General features: G+C 38.8%; 1 protein-coding gene and 2 pseudogenes across 20 annotated transcripts in view; all 3 read left to right on the plus strand.

Moving 5' to 3' along the window:
* Window positions 1-22017, plus strand: part of LOC108392751 (protocadherin gamma-C4) — a 153965-nt gene that overhangs the window by 84705 nt on the left and 47243 nt on the right. The window contains exon 2 of one of the 20 annotated variants that reach the window (XM_037016277.2): window positions 18860-20337. The exons of 18 other annotated variants lie outside the window; for them this stretch is intronic. In XM_037016277.2, coding sequence (XP_036872172.2) covers window positions 18860-18862 — 3 coding nt within the window. In that variant the 3' untranslated portion in view covers window positions 18863-20337. Of the gene's footprint in view, window positions 1-2313; window positions 2451-18859; window positions 20338-22017 lie in introns of those variants that run through there. One more of the 20 variants, XM_037016274.2, reaches the window with a different exon arrangement.
* LOC118971947 (protocadherin gamma-B2-like) lies at window positions 2579-4716 on the plus strand (annotated as a pseudogene).
* On the plus strand, window positions 6049-7452 carry LOC108389414 (protocadherin gamma-A12-like; annotated as a pseudogene).

Below are 22017 nucleotides of genomic sequence, written 5' to 3' on the forward strand. Positions count from 1 at the left end.
AGTCTTTTAAGTGCCTTTTTCTGAGCCTTATAAGAATTGTTTTAAGGGGCATGTTCAGTTCATACATATTTAGAGCAATACATGTAAGTTTTTGTACTTTACTTTTCATCAAATTACTATGATTTTCCAGAAGAGTTTTGTGAAAACCCTTTTTTTTAGGCGTGGCATATTTCCTTTTGATTCCAAAGGTCCAGTTCAGCTATGGCTTGCATTATAGTAAGTTAAATTTTAGTAATATTCATCTATCATCAGTGTCTGTGGCTATCAATATAAACTAGTTATGATTCAAAGTAATGATTCACAGTTTTCATTTTCCTATTTCAACTTCACATTGCCTCCATTGATTTATAATTATATTTTACCATTATTTGCTTTACTTTGTGCTCAAATCTGACAGTGTTGATTCAATGGCATATTCTCTCTGGCTCTTTTTCTTACTATATACACATATACACACACATGTGCACATTTACACATGTGAGCTTTTGAGCATAAAACAATTCTATTTTGATTTTTGATGACTAGTAATGTGTTTAGATCTTATCATTTCAACTTAGTTTCATTTCTTTATCCCACAAAACAGACATATTGACTGCCTTTTAATTACTAAGGTCTCTTAGGAGAGGAAATGTAGAACACTTTTCTTCTTAGGTTCTAGACATTTTTTCCATTTCTACAGTGAAGTCATTAGATGGTTCTGAAGAAACAGTTGAATTGTTGTACTGGTGTTATTTCCTTTTATTCTTTTACTTTGGTGTTTGTGTGTGTATGTGTTGGAGTTTTTTTTAATGTAGTAATTCACTTAATAGAAATAACAATTTTGATCCAGTGCCTCTCAAAAAGTTATTTCAAATTTCCTGGACAGGCTTACATTTTTCAGATTTATTTGTGTGGAATAGTTTGTAAACATAAGAGATGGAGTGGCTATTTAGACTTCACGAGACTGATTTAGCCGGTATTTCTGTGAATATTTTTTTATTTTCAATATGCATATGAGTCATGAATTCCTTCTTTATTTCCTTTGTAAACTCACTTTGTATTATATGTAAGTGTACTCATTTCTTATATTCAGAACCAACTTGTTATTGAAGCCCTCATGACAAAATATACATTATCCGAAGCAATATCTAAGAACGTCAAGTGAGGAAAGGAGATTTATCTAGGGTATTTAACCTCAGGAATCATCTCTGTAATCAATTCAGCTCAGCACTCTCACACCACTTCTAGATATTTGGCCCAAATTACTTGACTATTTGTGTTCCTTTTCAAGTTTTTCTTTCTCATTTAGAAATTGACCTTAATGTAGTTAACTATAAATTCAGTATCTAATGTTTGGACAAAAAGTCTTCCAACTGTAGGAGAGGGAAGTCCTACAACAGATTCCTAAATTTTTCTTGAAGTCAGGAAAAATATTAGACTATTTTGAGCATCTAGGTACAGAATGTATGTTTATGCAATTTCAAATGGAGATAAAAGATTTAAGGCATCTTGAAATGAAATCAGGTGAATAAAAAGAATATGAGGTATTTTCTGGAAGAGGGGAATTGTTCCTTTTTTCTTTGTCTTTTTTAACAGTCTGAACTAGTTAGGAACTAACAACCAAGATCTTGGAGAATAAAAAGTAAAGGTTGGCTTTGAAACTTGAGATTAATGTTATTTGGACTCAGACGTAGTGATAAAGTTCTTTTCAGGTACAATATTTGATCCAGTTCAATAAAAGGATAGAAATAAAACGCTCTCACATTTCACATCATTAAATTTCTATGGTAACCTACTAGGGTATGATTTTATATTGTGTATGATGAAAGTGTAAGACAATAATCCTCTTCATAAGTATCTTTTATAATTAAGAAGGAATAATTTATGGCATTGGCCATCCTTATCCTGAGTTATACCTATATAGATTTCAGCTCTCCTCCAGTTTCTTCTGATAAAAAGAAGAGGGAAATTATCTGCTCATCATATTGAAGTTAATATTGGGTATCATTTCAGGGCTGTGAAAATTTCCCCATACCACTTGTGATTGGGCTATTTGTTTGGGTCTTTGTTCTAAGTCTGGAGAGAAGATTTTGCTTTGTTCTTACAATATATGCTCATTGCCTCTGATTAGAAAAAGACATACTATTCTCATTACTAGGTTAATCGCTCTTCTGCAGGATCCCATCTTTAAGGAACCTGTTTGGTAGTAAACACTGGAAAACAGACACAAAACCTAAAAACTGTCTCCTTCCCTCTCTATCAGTCCATCATCATGTCTTTTGGAATAACAAAGCCCACTTTTTTCAAAGTTGCTAACTGCAGTTTTCTAAACAGACTCCAAGCGCCGCTGTTGGCCAATGGGCTGCAAGAGTTGGAGTCCAGGATCTACCTGAGTGATTTACTGCGCAGTCAGGGAAGCAAGTAGGGGAGATGAAGCTCAGATTGCGGCCCTCTGCTCAGCAAATCTAATTTTGGAATACGGATTGAAATACCTTCAAACTGCGAGCAATGAATTTTCTATGCGGTGGAAATAAATATTTTAAATACAGTTTGTAAAACATCGTCTCTTAATGATGAAGTTGCTGCAACGCAAAGAAGGATGGGAACTAGTGCCAAGTAGAGGGGCAGTACCAGGTGGCAGCAAATATTCTTTTTCTTCCTGCTGCTTATGTTCTGCAGAGCTCTCCCTGAGCAGATCCGCCACACTATTCCTGAAGAAATGTCCAGGGGCTTTGTTGTGGGAAACCGTGCTGAGGACTTGGGGCTGCATGTAAGGGACTCAGTGACCCGCAGTCTCAGAGTTTGTGCAGAGAAACCGTACTTTACCATAAACACAGAGAATGGGAACATACTCGTGAATGACAGAATAGATAGGGAGTCCCTGTGCCCCCCAAACCCTCTGTGTGTCTTGCCCTTAGAGATTGAAGTAGAGAATCCTCTAAAATTTTTTCACGTAAATGTGATTATAGAATATGTAAATGAGAATCCACCTCATTTTCCCCCAAATAACATTGTTTTACAAATCAATGAACCTGCGATTCCAGGAACTTAATTTGGCCTGGAATTTTCCATAGATGTAGATGTAAGGTCTAATTCTCTTCAGTTATCAACTCAGATATAATGAGCATTTTTCTTTGGCGGTGAAGGATAAGATGGAAGGCAAGAATGCCCCAGAATTACTGCTGGAGAAGCCCCTGGATTGGGAGCAACAGAGCTCCTACCTTCTGGTCCTGACAGCAGTGGATGGAGGTGACCGGTCCATACTGACGCCATTCAAACCAGGATCAAAGTCACTGATGCCATCGATAACCCCCCAGTGTTCAATCAGGATGTGTACAAAATTAGCCTTCGAGAGATCTTGCCCCCAGGCACCTGTGTGCTCAAGGTGACTGATACTGACCAGGATGAGGGCAACAATGCAGAGATCACCTACTCCTTCAAAACACTACGAGATAATGGAAATATGTATATGCAAGATGATCAAAGTGGAGAAATTAAACCCCAAGATCCTATAGACTTTGAAATCAGTAGCAGCTATACCATGAGCATAGAATCCAAGGACGGTGGAGATATGGCCACTGGAAATTTTAAACGAGAATGACAATGCCACGGAGGTAGTTTTCACTTCTGTGTCTGGTTCCATTACCGAGGATGAAGCACGGGATGGTGATTGCTCTGTTCAAAACATGATAATGATTCGGGAGAAAATGGGGAAGTCATATGCCTTATAAAAGAAAAAGTTCCTTTAAGAACAGAATATTATGCCAATAATCTCAAGCTTGTAACAGGCCCCTGAACCGGGAACAGACAGCGGAGTACAACGTCACCATCACAGCCACCGACAGGGGCAAGCCGCCCCTCTCCTCCAGCGCCACCATCACCCTGCACATCACCGACGTCAACGACAACGCGCCGGTTTTCCAACAGGCCTCCTACGTAGTCCACGTGGCAGAGAACAACCCGCCCGGCGCCTCCATCGCGCAAGTCAGCGCCTCCGACCCCGACCTGGGGCCCAACGGCCACGTCTCCTACTCCATCGTGGCCAGCGACCTGGAGCCGCGGGCGCTGTGGTCCTACGTGGCGGTGAGCGCGCAGAGCGGCGCGGTGTTCGCGCAGCGCGCCTTCGACCACGAGCAGCTGCGCGCCTTCGAGCTGACGCTGCAGGCCCGCGACCAGGGCTCGCCCGCGCTCGGCGCCAACGTGAGCCTGCGCGTGCTGGTGGGCGACCGCAACGACAACGCGCCGAGGGTGCTGTACCCGGCGCTGGGGCCCGACGGCTCGGCGCTCTTCGACACGGTGCCGCGCGCCGCGCAGCCCGGCTACCTGGTCACCAAGGTGGTGGCGGTGGACGCCGACTCGGGACACAACGCCTGGCTGTCCTACCACGTGCTGCAGGCCAGCGAGCCCGGCCTCTTCAGCCTGGGGCTGCGCACGGGCGAGGTGCGCACGGCGCGCGCCTTGAGCGACAGGGACGCGGCCAGACAGCGCCTGCTGGTCGCTGTGCGCGATGGGGGACAGCCTCCCCTCTCGGCCACCGCCACGCTGCACCTGGTCTTCGCAGACAGCCTCCACGAGGCGCTGCCGGATCTTAGCGACGGCCCCGCTCCCGCTGACCCCCAGGCTGAGCTGCAGTTTTACCTGGTGTTGGCCTTGGCCTTGATCTCGGTGCCCTTCCTCCTCGCGGTGATTCTGGCCATTGCGCTGCGCCTGCAACGGTCCTGTAGCCTGGCTACCTAGGACTGCTTTTAGTCCGGTTTCTCTTCTAAGTCTGGGCCACGGGTTTCTCCCAACTACAATCATGGAACTTTGACTTATTCCTACAATCTTTACATTGCCTCCACTTCTCGGAAAACAAGGCTTAATTTTCTCACTATGACACCAGAAATGGTCTCCCTGCAAGATCTTTTCAGTGAAGCTTCTTTGGTAGTTAAGTGTCACTAGAATAACAAGTTAAGCTCTGTTTTTTGAAACATGAGTTAAATAAATGGGTTTGGTTTAACATTCAAACCAGTATTTGGCAAGAAAAGTTAAATATATTATATCTACTATCACTTCAAGTTTGTCTGTCTAATCTCAGTATTTTCTGTTCCCTTCTATGTGGGTCAATAATTTATTATTAGCCCTTAGGGGGAAAACATGGAATATTCTGACAGTTGCAGGCCAGATATTCTTTCTCCACACACACACACACACACACACACACAGTCTCCTGTACTATGAGAAGCATTAGGATACCGCTGCTATTCAAATAGTTTTAATTAAAGCATAAATGTTTTCTTCCTGTGGGTGTTTCTCTTTCTCAAATCATCAATATCTTGAAATAAGGCTTTTTCTTTACTCAGTAACTACAGAGTGAGAGGAAAATGCAGGAGAAAGGCTTTTCAAAAAATAAAGAAATAGTATTGATTTTGCAATATTCAGGTAGATTTATTTGCCAGGGATTCTTTGAATCCTGCTGAACAGATCAATTTTACACCCAATCTTTTCTCAGAGTTATGTGCAGATTTCCTCCCAATTTAACAGGTATTACTTTATGGTATGCTTGCCAACATGCTTACTCTCAGAATCTAAACATTTATATTTAAGAAAGCACAATAGAATTTTTTTCCTATATTTTGATGGGCTTCCAAATGTATTACGGATAGCTTTTAGTAATTGAAATTAGGTTTGTTTCCCAGGAAAAGGTAAGTTTGTAATATTGTTTGGATTACTGATCTTCCAAAACAATCTTTTGAAATGTAAAGTAGTGGACTACTACCCTTATTTCCGGTACATTCCAGTTAGAATGCTTCCATTTTGTTTTAAAAAAATTAATGTGTTTTTCTTCATTTGACTTCCTGCAGGTGTTATTCTGATAGTGTGTACAATTGCATGTCTTATTTTATGTTTTTGTATTATTGTGAAATCTTGATTTTTCAGTGTTAAAAGTGAGCAACCTGTTAAAGCAGTTCTTTCATTTAGGCTAATTTAAGGATCTATCAAAAAATTCTTTGCCCCAAATTATACCCGAATGAGAAAGTTTAAATTACTCTATTATATAATTTCTCAAAATAGGAAACTCCTGGTAAGATGTCCCATATTAGGTGTTTTGTGGGCAAGGGTGATATCAAAGCAGGTGCACCAAAATTATATGGTTAAAATTAATGTGTATAGAAACTTCAAATTCATTTAAAAGCTCATTGGGAAAATCAGAATAAACCTCCAGCTACAGAAAATAATCTCAAGAAAGTGGGTCTGTATGAAAAATTTTAGAGAAAAAAGAATCCTGAAGTTTCAATTAAATCTAATACTGTAGTTCTCGATTAGAACAACAGATGGAGCTATTCAAGGTACAAACCAAAAATTGGTCCTGGAGTTCAGTATTATGTAGTAATTGGTTACGACTCCGAGCACCTGCTGTTGACCAATCAGGGAGAGGAAAACAGATGCTGCTTGTGGTGCAGGCACCAGAAGCACAAAGCAGATAGAAACTGACCATCTCCAGGACTGCAAGGAGACTAAGCAGTGGAGCTCTGGTCTCCTGGCTGCTAGATTCTAAGAACAGTCTTTGGTAGTCAAGGGAAGAATTGGAAATAATCCTCTAGGAAAGTGACAGTGATTCCCGATCAACTGCACCGGGACTTCTAAGGGCTGGTCCTGCTGGGAATTCTGGAGATTCTGTGGGAGACTGGCTGTACCCAAATACACTGTTTATTTCCTGAGGAGCTGGAGAAGGGTTCTAGGGTGGGCAACGTCTCCAAAGACCTGGGCTGGAGCCACAGGACTAGAGAAGCCTGGAGCCCACAGCATCTGCAGAGGTACAACTCAGCTTTTCGCTTTGAACCCACTGAGCAGCAGCAGCTTGATCACAGCAGGCAGGATAGAAGGGGAGGAGCTCTGTATGGGCGCCATCAATTGTCAATTAAATCTGGACATTCTGATGGAAGATAAAGCAAAAATATATGGGGTGGAGGTAGAAGTGAGAGACATTAATGATAATGTCCCCTACTTCCTGGAAGGTGAATTAGAAATAAAAATGAGTGAAAGCACAGGAAACTGGGGTGCGGTTTCCCCTTTGCTGCGCTTGGGATCAGGATACCTCGAAGAACTCTTTCCAGAGAGTTACCGTCCAGTAGTAATACTCACTTATCCCTGGACGTGCATAGCGGAGCGGATGGTAATAAATAGCCAGAATTGGTGCCGAAGCACGCCCTAGACTGCGAAAAAGAGGCCGTTCACCAGTGGGTTCTCATCACCTCTGACGCGGCGACCCCGTCCGCACCGGCAAGGCGCGCATCCGCGTAATGTTCATTGATGTGCAAAACAACGTATCAGCGTTTGCTCAGTCCAGTCACCGTGGGAGCGTTGGCGGAGGACTGTGGCGGAGGGTACTACGCCACTTCTGGTAAATGCCACTTGGGGAACAATGCTGAAGTGAGGTATTCTTTCCGGTGTGTGGACAAGGCGGCCGAAGTTTTCAAGCAGCTAGATTAATTCAGGGACAATTTCAATAAAAGGGGAGCTGAACCACAAGGAATCGGGATTCTATGAGATGGAAGTGCCAGCAATGGATAACACAGGATATTCTGCACAAGCCAAAGTCGTGATTACAGTTTTAGACGTGAATGACAATGCCCCTGAAGTAGTTGTGAACTCTCTCTCCAGATCCATTCTGGAAAACTCTCCCAAAGGGACATTAATTGCCCTTCTAAATGTAAATGATCAAGACTCTGGGGAAAATGAGCAAGTGATCTGTAAATTACTATAGTTTAGGGACAGACACACTCCTAGATGAGAACAGGTTCCTAGCTACAACATCAAGGTGTTCACCACTGACGGAGGAAGTCCACCCTGTCCGCAGAAACATCTCACTGAAAACGTGGCTAACCCCAAGGACAATCCGCCTCTTTTCTCTCATCTCTTCTTCACTGCCTGTATCCCAGAGAACAACCCTAGACGAGTCTCCGCAGTCTCAGTGATGGCTACCACCCGGACTACGGAGAGAACGCCCATGGCACTCACTCCTTGGCCAAGAACACCCTCCAGGGAGCTCCCTTTTCCTCCCACCATTCTATCAACTCTGACGCAGGAGTCCTGTATGCCCTGCACTCCTTCGATTTCGAGCAGTTCCAAGGCTGGCACCTACATGTGATGGCACATGACAGCGGGGACCCACCACTGAGCAGCAGCATGTCTGTGAGCCTGTTGGTGCTGGACCAGAACGACAAAGCCCGGAGATCCCGTACCCTGCTCTCCCCACCGACGGGTCCACAGGCGTGGAGCTGGCACCCTGCTCCGCAGAGCCCGGCTACCTGGTGACCAAGGTGGTGGCGGTGGACAGAGACTCGGGCCAGAACGCCTGGCTGTCCTACCGCCTGCTCAAGGCCAGCGAGCCAGGGCTCTTCGCGGTGGGGCTGCACACGGGCGAGGTGCGCACAGCGCGGGCCCTGCTGGACAGAGACGCGCTCAAGCAGAGCCTGGTGGTGGCGGTCCAGGACCACGGCCAGCCCCCTCTCTCGGCCACCGTCACGCTCACGGTGGCCGTGGCCGACAGCATCCCAGACGTCCTGGCCGACCTGGACAGCATGAAGGCCCCGGCCGACCCGGACGCGTCTGGCCTCACGCTGTACCTGGTGGTGGCGGTGGCCGCGGTCTCCTGCGTCTTCCTCGCCTTTGTCATCGTGCTGCTGGCCCTCAGGCTGAGGCGCTGGCACGCGTCGCGTCTGCTGCCGGCCGTGGGCGGCGGGCTGGTGGGCGTGGGGGCCTCGCCCTTTGTGGGCGTGGACGGGGTGCGGGCTTTCCTGCAGACCTATTCGCACGAGGTGTCCGTCACTGCGGACTCGCGGGAGAGTCACGTGATCTTCCCCCAGCCCAACTACGCGGACACGCTCGTCAGCCAGGAGAGCTGTGGGAAAAGCGAGCCTCTTTTGTTGTCTGGTAATTCAGTGTTTCCTAAAGATAATCAGGCATTAATTCACGTGAGTCAATGTCATATCTTCTCTGACCTTTGAGGAAAATACCTCTTATATAGGTAATTAATACACACTCGGAATTTAGAAAGCCGGCACCAGTAAAATTATATGTCAATGATAGACAGCAAGGAGAATCCTGCCGCTCTCCCTGCGGCCTTACTTCAGGCGTTCTCTAACTCCTTATTTATAGCAACTTAAAAGTATATTTGTATATGTTATATATACATAAATTTATAACCACTTTATAAATTACATTGTTAATATTCTATATACTTTTTCTAATATACTAACTGTGCCTGCTTTTAATTGGGCTTTTTGTTTCCCAGTGGCCATACTTTATGTTGGATATCTGATGCCGATGTATCTGCTAAAAACACAGATTCCTGTAGAGAGGTTAAATCTAACTCAATGAAGAGTATAAATGAGATTTTGAATAAACTTTTATAAATAAACTTCTAAGTACACATGAAATTGCTAACACATTCGTAATATGCATTTAGTTTCTTTTAAAATGCAAGAATTCTTTCCGGTCATTAGGGATGCATAAATTTATATTTTTCCGATGCCCTAAGTCATTTCATGGTTTCAAATAACCCATGAATTTCCAAATACAGTGAGTTTGTTCAGTACACATTTACAACTTTCTCACTGAAATATGCGAAGAGTGTAAGTGCTGTCATGAAGAAAAACTAAAGAGATGGTTTATTTTTCACTCACCTTATATATTTCAGGAATACAATATCTATATGTGTATCCAGGTTAGATATTTCTTTTGCCCATTTTAACCACACTGGTGATCTTAATGATGACTCTGTGGAACATTCAAACTAAACAAATTGTGGTTTGAGCACATTTTTAGAACTGTGGTGAATTTTCAGTAATTTTATCTTCTTACATTAAATTTCCCCTAACTTTCCCACGCATGGAATATTTTCTGGAAAGTGGTCAAATTCTAAGTCTTTCCTGAGAACCTTATGTGTATTGTAGAATATTGAACAGAATTGAATGCTAAAGTACATTATTCTTGGAAAAGCATTACTGGAACCTGTTAGAAGCCTGGTTTCATTTGATGAATTCTGTAAAGGGGTAGGGAATCATGTCATCTTAATTATTTTCTTCCTTTATATGTTGCCTATGTACTTTCAAAAATATAACAGTCAATTAAAACCTACACTTATTAGAAACCATTTAGAGAATGAAGATAATAAAGTAGCCCTAAAATGAGACAGTTACTACTACTGAGATTCACATGTCACCTTATGCTTTTGGCACCCTAGACCAAAAAAAAAAAAAAGGAAATATAGTTCTATTTGTCTTACTTTTTTCAAAGGAAGTTTTTGAGTTTATCTAAAAATGCAAATTTTGTATTGACATTAAGTTCCAAATGGAATTTAATAAGTAAAGCTTTCTAAACGATATTGAGGGGAATAGAGAGCAATGTAATTTCCTGTTTTTTGTTTGTTTGTTTTTTGCATTTTTTATTGAAGTATAGTTTAATGTTGGTTTCAGGTGTACAAATAGTGATTTGACAGTTATCTACATTATTAAATGCTTACCCCAACAAGTGTACTTACTATTTGTCAGTATATGAAGATATTACAATATTATTGACTGTATTCACTATGTTGTACTTAGATCCCTGTGACTAAATTTTATTATAATTAGAATTTTGTGCCTCTTTAATCCCCTCACTATTTCACCCCAGCTCCCTTCTCCCATAGCAACTACCAGTCTCTTCTCTGTGTCTATGAATCTATTTCTGTTTTGTTCATTTGTTTTGGTTTTTAGATTCCACATATAAGTGAATCATATGGTATTTGTCTTTCTCTGCCTGTCTTATTTCATTTAGCATAATACCTTCTAGGTCCAATCATGTTGTTGCAAATGGCAAGATTTCATTAATTTTTATGGCTGAGTAATATTCTATCTTGTATATGTACCACATCTTTATCCATTTATCTATTGATGGACACTTAGGTTGCTTTTGAATCTTGGCTGTTGTAAATAATGTGGCAATAAACATAAGAATGCACTTATCTTTTCTAATAAGTAATTTTGTTTTCTTTGGATAATTCCCTGAAGTGGAATTACTGGGTCATATGATAATTCTAGTTTTAGTTTTTTAGAAACCTCCATACTGCTTTCCATGTAGCTGGGCCAATTTACATTCCCACCAACAGTGTACAAGGGTTCCCTTTTCTCCACATCCTACCAACACTTGTTATTTCTTGTCTTTTGTAGGGTAGCCATTCTTACTGGTGTGAGGCGATGTCTCATTGTGGTTTTGATTTGCATTTCCCTCATGTTGGTGATGTTGAGCATCTCTTCATGTGCCTTTTGATGATCTGTATGTCTTCTTTGGTAAAATATCTATTCAGCTTCTCTGCCCAGTTTTTAATAGGATTATTTGTTTTTTGGTGTTCAGTTGTATGAGTTCTTTATACAGTTTGGATATTAGTCCCTTATCAGATATATTATTTGCAAATATTTTCCTATAAGTAGGTTATCTTTTCATTTTGTTGATAGAGGTTTTCTTTGCTGTGCAGACACTCTTTAGTTTGATGTACTTCCACTTGTTTATTTTTGCTTTTGTTTCCCTTGTCCTGGAGGATGTGCCCAGAAAAAAATAACTATGCTTACATTTAAGAGTTTATTGCCTATGTTTTCTTCTAGGTGTTTTATGGTTTCAGGCCTTTCAATTAGGTCTTTAACCCATTTCAAGTTTATTTTTGTGTATGGTGTGAGGCAGTGAATCAGTTCATTTTCTTGTATGTAGTTGTTTTGTTTTATCAAGACTGTTTATTGAAGAGACTATCTTTTCCCCATTGCATATTCTTGATTCCTTTGCCATATATTCATTAACCATATAAGAATGGGTTTATTTCTGGGCTCTCTATTCTGTTCCATTGATCCATGTATCTATTCCTGTGTCAGTACCATACTGTTTAAACCACTGTAACTTTGTAGTATTGCTTGAAATCAGGGAGCTTGATATCCCCAGTTTTGTTATTTCTCAAGACTGCTTTTAGTATTTGGGGTCTTTTACATTTCCATACAAATTTTAGGATTATTTGCTTTACTTCTGTGAAAAATGCCCTTGGTATTTTGAAAGGAATTGCATTAAAATTTTAGATTACTTTGGGCAGTTTGGCCATTTTGATTTTTCTTATCCATGAGAAATATCCTTCCATTTATTTGTGTCTTCTTCAATTTCTTTCATTGGTGTCTTACAGATTTTAGAGTACAGGTTTTCAACTCCTTGATTAGATTTATTCCTAGGTATTTTTTCTGATATAATTGTAAATGGGATTATTTTCTTGATTTCTCTTTCTGCTACTTTGTTATTAGTATATAGAAATGCAACAGATTTCTGTATATTGATTTTGTATCCTGCAACTTTACTGAATTCATTTACTAGTTTTGATAATTTTTTGGTGGCATCTTTAGTATCTTCTAAATATAGTATAATGTCATCTGCAAATAGTGACAGTTTTATTTCTTCTTTACCTTGGATACCTTAGGTCTTTTTCTTGTCTGACTGTTGTGGGTAGGACTTCCAGTACTATGTTGAATAAAAGTGGTGAGAGTGGGCATCCTTGTCTTGTTCCTGATCTGAGAGGAAAAGCTTTCAGATTTTTACCATTGGTTATAATGTTAGCTGTGGGTTTGTCATATATGGCCATTATTATGTTGAGGTGTAATCCCTCTATACCCACTTTGTTGAGAGTTTTTATCATGAGTGAATGTTGAATTTTGTCAAATGCTTTTCAGCATGTACTGAAATGACCATGCAGTTTTTATCCTTTTTGTTACTGTGCTGTATCATATTTGTTGATTTGTGGATATTGAACCATCCTTGCATCCCTGAACAAATTCCACTTGGTCATGATGAGTGATCCTTTCAATGTATTTTTGAATTAAGTTTGCTAATGTTTTGTTGAGAACTTTTGCATCTCTGTTCATCAGGGATATTGGTCTGTAATTTTCTTTTTTTGTAGTGTCTTTGTGTGCTTTTGGTTTTAGAGTGGTGGCCTAATAGAATTTGTTTGGATGTATTCCTTCTTCTGTGTTCTTGGAATACCATAAGAATGACAAGTATTATCTCCTTTTTTTTTTTTTTTAAGTTTGGTGAAGCCATCTGGTACTGGACTTTTGTTTTGGGGAGTTTTTTAAATGACCAATTCAGTTTCATTACTAGTAATTTTTTCTCTTCAGATTTTCTGCTTCTTGGAAGATTACATAAGATTGTATGTTTCTAGGAATTTATCTATTTCTTCTAGGTTGTCTAAATTATTGGCATATACTTTTTTATACAATTCTCTTCTAATCCTTTGAATTTCTGTGGTGTCAGGTGTAATATCTCTTTCATTTCTGATTTGTTTGTGTCCTCTTTTTTTCTTGATCAGTCTGGCTGAAGGTTTGTCAATATTGTTACTCTTTTAAAAGAAGCAGCTTTTGGTTTCACTGATTTTCTTCCATTGTTTTCTTACTCTCTATTTCATTTATTTCTGCTCTTACCTTTATTATATCCCTCCTCTAACTTTGGGATTGCTTTGTTTCTTTTTCTAGTTTAATTGTAAGGTTAGATTGTTTATTTGTGATTGTTCTTATTTCTTGAGGTAGGCCTGTATCACTATGAACTTCCACCTTAGAATAGCTTTTGCCGTATCCCATAGATTCTGACCATTCTGTTTGTTTTCATTTGTCTCCATGTATTTTTTATTTCCACTTTCATTTGTTCATTGATTCTTTGACTATTTAGAAACATATTACTTAGCCTCCATGTGTTGGTGTTTTTTCCAGTTTTTTTCTTGTAATTGATTTCTAGTTTTTTACCATAAGCTTCCTGGCTTATGGAGTAACAGCTTTATGAGAAAGGCATGCCATGGTTCCCAGAAGCTCAAGATTCTTTACTCTGTAGTGCCTGGTTCTTGCGGGGGCCCCAGCATGGTGTGCCATGGTGTCTGTCTGTCTGTCTGGTGTCTGTAGTCGTCTCAGTCTGGGCAGGCAGTTTGCTTCCACTGCTGCCTCTGTGATCAGCTAGGGAATCTCTGCTGAGCTTGCTGTGGGCAGGGCTGCCCTCCGCCTGGCCTGCAGCAATGGCGAGGCTACAGGGTTAAGGGAGTGGGCAGACTGATGTATGGCTCTGCCCTGGCTGAACCCACAGCACTGGGTTTGGACCCCTGCAGGGAGGAAGGAGCTGTAGTGCTGGCTCCTGCAGGCACCTCACCAGTTGGGCGGAAATGGAGCCAGCGAGCTGGGTGAGTCTCCCTCTGCCTGCCAGGCAGCAAAGTCTGATTCTGCCACTGGGCCAGAGAGGGTTGGCTCCTGGCAGCATGTGCAGGGAGAGGCCTAGGGGCTGAGTTGCCAGCAAGGCAGATGGAGTTTCTGGGGCTTCCGAGAGTTCCCATTCTGTTGGGCTGAGGAAGTGCTGGGGAGAAGTCCTCCAGCTGCCCTTTCTCCTGAGGAGAGAGTTCCTTCCTACTCTCGCCCCTCTGGTACTCCGCCCACTGCTGGCAAAGTCTTTCTAACTGCCGCCTCTGCTTTGGGTCTCAGGACCGGTAGGGCATGGCTGCCCTCCACACTGGCTGGAGTCCCAGCCTCCCTGAGTGTGCTGCCTGCCCCTGGTGTCCAGCCCCCTAATCACCAGAACCCAATGTAATGTGAGCTCATAGTCCCGGAGCAGATCTCCAGGGCTAGGTGTTCGGGGCTCCTGGGCTCCTACCCGCTCCCCGCGCTCCATTCCTCTTTCTCCTGCCTGTAAGCTCAGGTGGCGGGAGGGCTCGTGTCCCACTCAGTCTGGGCTTTGCCACCTCACCCTTCTCTGTGTGGTCTTCTCTCCTTCCTCAGATGTAGGTGGTCTGTTCTGCAGTCTTCAGGTTACGATCAAGTCTAGTTGTATTTGCTGTATTTTCCTCTTTTATGTGTTTTTGGGAGGAGATTTCTATCTTGTTTTCCTTTTCCACCATCTTTAATCCTCTTCCAGATGCATGTTTTTATTTCTCTACTTTTCTTACAAAAAAGATAAAATATTACATACTGTTTTATTTATTTCTTTTTCACTCCATGATGTATCCTTTAAAAATCTCATAAGAAAGATTTTAACAGCTGCTTAGTATTCTATTGTGTCATTAATCAGTCTCCTGGTAAATAAATTGATACTTGGGTTATTTCCATTCTTTGGGTATTAAAACTGCATTGAATAGTCCTATACCTACATTATTTTGTGTATATGCAGTATATCTTTGGGATGAATTCCCAGAAGTGAAATCACTGGGTCAAAGAGTAAATAGGTTTGTAATTTTGATACGTACCTTCACAGCAAATTCTCTTTCTATTTTGAAATTATTTCGCATTTACAGTAGAGAATAATTGTACAAAAAACTATATACCCTTTATATAGGTGGTCTGTTCTGCAGTCTTCAGGTTACATTCAAGTCTAGTTGTATTTATCCAGATGCACCCATTGTTAATATATTGTATTTTGCTACATTTCCTTTATCATTTCTCTTTCATTCTTTCTCACTCATATATTTTTTATATATATATACATATATAAACATATTTCATATATATACACACACACAGATATGTGTATATGAATTTATGTTTTATATTCCTATTTTTTATTTGAGAATAAGTTGTACACATGTCTCTTTATTCCCAAACACTTGATTGTGTATTTTGTGAGAACAAAGACATTCTTTTATAGAACTGAATTTCAATAATGAAAAATCAGAAAGTTTAAAATTGTACAATATGATTATCTACTTGATACTCAAATTTTACCAATACTTTACAGTAAATTTTTTCAAATCCAGGATCCCACTTTGCATTTCGTTGTCGTGCCTCTTTAGTTTACTTTAATCTGAGACAGTTCCCCAGCCTTGTTTTGTCTTATATTTTTAAAGAGACCATAAGCCTTTTCTTTTCTAAAAATGCCATTAATTTTTGTTTATTTCGTGCTTCCTCATGATTATATTTAAAGTAGGCATTTTTGGTAGTATATTAATTATCCTTTGCCATGTAACAAATTACCCCCAAACTTAGTGGCTTAACACAAGAAACATTTACTGTCTCTTACATTTTGTGGGTCAGTAATCTGGGTATAGCTTTTCTGGGTACCTCTGCCTCAAAGTTTCTCGCAAGGCTGCAATCACGGTGTCAGGGCTGTTGTTTCATCTGAAGGCCCGACTGAGGGAGGATCTACCTTTAATCTCTTCCGCATAGTTATCGGTGAGATTCAGTTCCTCATGGGTTGTTGTAATGAGGGCCCCAATGTCTTGCTGGCTATTAGCTGGTACCCTTCCTCAGTTATTTGCCATGTGGACCTCTCCATAGAATAGCTCAAAATATAACATCTGGCATCCCTCAGAGAAGTATGGATGGCAGAGAGGGCAAACAAGATGGAGACCACATTTTTTTGTAAACATAATTTTGAAAGTAACCTACCATCATTTTTGCTGTATTCAGCTCATCAGAAGCAAGTCCCTTGGTCCAGCCTACACTCAAGAGATGATTTTTTCATTCCATTTATAATAATTTCTCCTACATTTATTAGATGGCATTATATTGTAAGGAAGAGCTTTCCCCTGTTTTATTTATCATTTATGGCTCAAGTGTTTTTTTCAGTGAGTTATATTCCATTATTGTTATGATTTATTTTGATCCCAAATTGTCCTATGTTTAAGATACACACATATTTTGATCCCAGATTGTTTTTCCAGTGATAACCTCTTCGAGCTAGTACCTGTGTCCTTTCACCATACCCCTATCCTTTTTTTTGAGCACTTTCTTACTTATTGACATGCAATGTGTTACAGAATTATCTTTTTTTAAAAATTTATCTTGTGTGTAAGTTCTAAGAAGTCATGTGAAATGTTTTCTTTTCCTTTATTTAAAAATTTCTCTGATACATTTTTTATCTGAAAATCTCCTAGAAGGTGTTATATTGCAAATGACAAAACTGATTCCTTACTTTTCCCAATATCTATATACTTGGTTAATAAAATTACAGGTTATGATAAATTGTTTTAAAATTAAAGTGGAAGATCAACTGAGGGCTTAACACTTGCCTAATTAAATTTGATTAAATCCTTCACTTTTTCCCTGGGAAGAATAAAGTTTTTAATAAACTTAAGCTTTGTTTGATAAAAGGAAGTAATAGAAACTCTCTTACATATCAGTACTGGGAGAAGGCATAAGGCAGAATACTGGATATAATAAGAGTGTTACAGAATTATCTTATATTTTCCCTGCTCCAGTCATGAGATGAACCATTTATTCAAAAAGCCCCATCATTTTAGTAGGGGTATGTAGAAAATAAGATCTGGGTCCTGGGAGTGCTTATTGCTAATGGGCTGTCACTGTTTCTAGGCCTTTGCAGTGGACAGAGATAAGAAACACACACACATAAACAATGGAATACTATTCAGCCATAAGAAGAAAACAAATCCTACCATTTGCAACAACATGGATGGAGCTAGAGGGTATTATGCTCAGTGAAATAAGCCAGGCAGAGAAAGACAAGTACCAAATGATTTCACTCATCTGTGGAGCATAAGAACAAAGGAAAACTGAAGGAACAAAACAGCAGCAGAATCACAGAACCCAAGAATGGACTAACAGTTACCAAAGGGAAAGAGACTAGGGAAGATGGGTGGAAAGGGAGGGATAAGGGGTAAAAAGGGGTATCATGATTAGCATGTGTAATGTGGGGGGGTGGACACGGGGAAGGCAGTACAGCACAGAGAAGACAAGTAGTGACTCTATAGCATCTTACTATGCTGATGGACAGTGACTGTAATGGGGTATGTGGTGGGGACTTGATAATAGGGGAAGTCTAGTAACCATAATGCTGTTCATGTAATTGTACATTAATGACAGCAAAAAAAATAAGAAACACACACACACAAACACATATCTAAATCTATATACACACACATTTGAAATCATGAATTCATATTAATACCTCCAATTCAGGTTCTTCTCAGCCTTCCTCCTTTCTATCTTTGTATTTCCTTTCCTTTCTATCTTTGTATTTGTATTCTCATCCAAAAATGAGAACTCTGGCTCCCAACATTATGAATATATTTACCTAATCCTAAAATATGCAGAAAGTAGCTCCAGAACTGGTATGCTTATACCAAAGAGAAAAACCTATACAGTTCAAGATTTCCTTGCAATTATTTGTCTGAGTACTAAGGATAGATAGTCAAAGTACTGTGTTCAAAGTTACTTTTAGTATATTATTCATTTGAAATAAAATTATTTATTAATTTCTATTGTATACAATTGTAGAGCTTTTCCACACTCTAAAATTTGTTTTTAATTGGAATATAGTTGATATATCCACGCTCTACATTGATTAGTGTTGATTAATATTATTTTTGAATATGTAAAACATTAACATAATTAAAGTCAAAATTCTTTTTTAAGTGTACTTAGAAAGTTATCACTCCTCCCCTATCTCTTCTGCCTTGTTCACACAACCCACTGTACATAAACAATTTCATTAGTTTCTGGTTTATCTTACCTGTTTCTTTTTTTCAAAAAATAGCCACATATATTCATATTTTCTTTTTTATTCTTCTTTCATATGCAGAAGGTATCTATGCAGCAGTCCTGGCTTTGAATAGTTACAATACACATCAATTTCAGTTACCAAAGATTAAACAGTACCAGTCTCCTGCAAATAGTTCATAATTCAGTTACCATGATATATTAACTGAGTAATTGCATAAAATACAAATTTTGATGTTAGCCCTTCAGTACACAGATTATTTTGCAAATAAAAGTTGTGCACCATGATCAGTGACCAATCACACAGCATCTTTCAGTCTGTTAGTGATAGGTTACTGTTGTTAGGGTTGCTACTGTTACTCATGCGCAGACAGTGGGACATATAGTGTTGCCTTCTTGTCTTCCAGTGATAAAGCCACATGACATTTTACAAACGTGTATATGGAATTGACCAACAAAGATGAATGTGCAGCAAAAATAAAAAAGTGATAGTGCTGCCACTGAAATAGCTGACTATGGGAATGCTGACACTGCTACCTTCAAGAGTCTCTAGACGTGCAGCCAGAGGAACTTAGTGAGCATGAACTTAATGACGTAAGTGAGGAAAGTGGTTGTGATGAAAAGGATGAAGCTGTCCCAGATGAAAAAAATGACACCAGCAGACGACTTCACATTAGAGGAACTCTCAGAGATATTTCACGACATTGAAAATTCAAAGGATACATAATGTACTGGAAATTGACCCAAACTCAGAAAAGAGTATGACAATTTGCAAAGGCATAGAAAAGATACTTGCTTCATTTTATAAGCTATAGGATGAGAAGCCAAACCCTCTTCAAACTCTTCTTAATAAGTTGTTTTTACAAAGAAATAATTTCTCCATGGTTCTAGTGTGTTAAATCACAATGTACTAAATAAATAACAGCTTTACTGTTTTTTACTTCCTTGTAAGAGGTTTTAATGTTTTCATTAAAAAATTAAAGGTCATGGAATAATCATAATTTGCTCCACTGGTTAATTAAGATCACTTTACACAGTTTCAACTTGCATGGTCATTTCTACAGTCCTGTGCTACTATGCAAAGGGGGGTGCCTGTATATTCTTGTTTGCACTTTGCTTTTAGAAGTTGTTTAATCAGTTTTATTGTGGTTTAATTTATATACAATAAAATGTACTTTTAAAATTTATACAGCTCAGTGAATTTTATACAGCTGAAATGTTTACATCTGTGTAACCACTACTATAGTCCAAATATAGAACATTTCTATAACCTTCAACAGTTCCCTCATCGACCTTTACAATCAATTCCCCGTGTCCCCAGTGCCAGGCTTCCTGTCACCATAAATTAGTTTTCATCTTCCAGAATTTCATCTAAATAGAATCCTACAACATGTACTTTTTAGTTTCTGCCTTCTTTTTGCTCAAATGTTTTAGAAATTCATTCACATTGTTGCATCTTTGAGTAGCTTGTTCCTTTTTATTACTGAGTATTAATTATTACATTGTATTGATATGTCACAGTTTATCTATTCATCTGTTGATAGACATTTAGGTTGTTTCAAATTTGGTGTTATTCTGAGTTAAGATGATTGGAACATTTATGTACAAGTCTTTCTGTGGGCATATGTTTTTAATTTCTCAGATAAATATCTAAAAGCACAATTGCTTAACCATATAATATCGGAAGTGTATATACAGCTTTATAAGAAGCTACAAAACTACTTTTCAAAGTAGTAATATCATTTTACATTTTTATCGGCAATGTAAGAGAGTTGCACTCACGCCACTACTCACCAATGCTTTCTGTTGTTAAACTCTAAAATATTTGGCATTCTAGTAGGTATGTAGTACTATTGTCATTGTGGTTTTAATTTGTACTTTACTATTCACTAAGGATATTGAACATCTTTTCATGTGCTTATTGGCTATTTGTATATCTTCTTGAAATGTCTGTTCAAGACTTTTGTTCATCTTTAAGTTATTTGTCTTCTTAAATTTGAGTTATGAGAGTTTTAAACACTCTATTCTGGATGTGAGTTCTTTGTCACATACATGTTTATTTATGGATATTATGACTTGACTTAAAGACTCACTTGACTCTTCATTTTCTTAGTAGTGTCTTTTGAAGAACAAAAGTTGCAATTTTGCTATCCCCAATTTATTCATTTTTTCTTTTATAATTTTTAGTATATCCAACTTAAAAAGCTGCTTATTGCAAACTTCTGATGATTTTTCTCCTATATTTTCTTCTAGAAGTCTTATAGTTTTACCATTTACAATTGGTATATGATTCATTTTTAGTTGATCCTTGTGTATGGTGTGAGGTAAGAGTGAGGGTTCATATATTTTCAAAGGGATACCCAGTTGTCCCTTGGGAAAAATTTGCTGGAAACACTGTCCTTTCCCCATTAAATAATTTTGGCACTTTCCTCAAAAATCATTTGACATGTGAGTCTTTTTCTGGGCTAATATATGTCTTGAAATCAGATAATGTACATTCTCCAACTTTGTTTTCCTTTTCCAAATTTTTTATTGTATTTTAGGTGCTTTAATTTTAATATAAATTTTTGCATTATCATTTCACTTTATTTAAAACAAAAAAGTTTCTGGATATTGATTAGGGTTGCATTGAATCTATAGCTTCAATTTGGTGAAAATGAACATTATTGAATTTTTCAGTCCATGAACATGGTATATCTCTAATTTACTTAAGAATTCTTTGCTTTCTCTTAGCAAGATTTTGTGTTTTTCAGTGTGCAGATCTCCTGTATGTTTTGATAAATCAATTGTTTAGTATTTAATGTTTTCTACTATTCTAAATGGCATTTAAATTTTTTCATTTTCTAATTGATCATTGCTAGTATATAGAAATACAATTAATTTTTGTATATTGACTGTGTATCATGAACCCTTAATATATTTTTTTGTTGTAGATTTTTAGGATTCTCTATGCACATAAACATGTTTTATGCAAATAAGGCAGTTTTATTTTTTCCTTTCAAGTCTGTATGTCTTTTCTTTATTTTACTTGCCCTATTGCATTGACTAGGACTTCCAACCAAAACTGAATAGAAATGGTGCGAGTGGACAACCTTGCCTTGCTTCCAATCTTTTCTGAGGGAAAGCAGTTAGACTTCCACCATTAAGTTTCCATTGTTAGCAGATCGAGGAAGCTTCCTCTATTTCTAGTCTGTTGAGAGCTTTTATTGATGAATGAGTGTTAAATTTTATCAAATGCTTTTTTACATCTATTGAAATGATCATATAACTTTTGGATTTTATTCTGTTAATATGGTAAATCACACAGATTAATTTTCAAATGTTTAATCAACTTTGCATTTTTAGAATATACTTTTTAGAATGTGCCCAACTTCGGAAAAGGAAAACAAAGTTGGAGAACGTACACTACCTGAGTTAAAGATTTTATTACACTGCTACACATATATATGTATTAGAAGAGAACCCAGAAAAAGACACATATGATTTTTTTATGAAGGTGCCAAGATTATTTAAAGGGGAAAGGAAAGTCTTCTCAGCAAATTTTTCCAAAGGGACAGCTGGGCAT

The sequence above is a fragment of the Manis javanica genome, chromosome 14 (assembly GCF_040802235.1).
Source record: "Manis javanica isolate MJ-LG chromosome 14, MJ_LKY, whole genome shotgun sequence".
Lineage (NCBI taxonomy): Eukaryota > Metazoa > Chordata > Mammalia > Pholidota > Manidae > Manis > Manis javanica.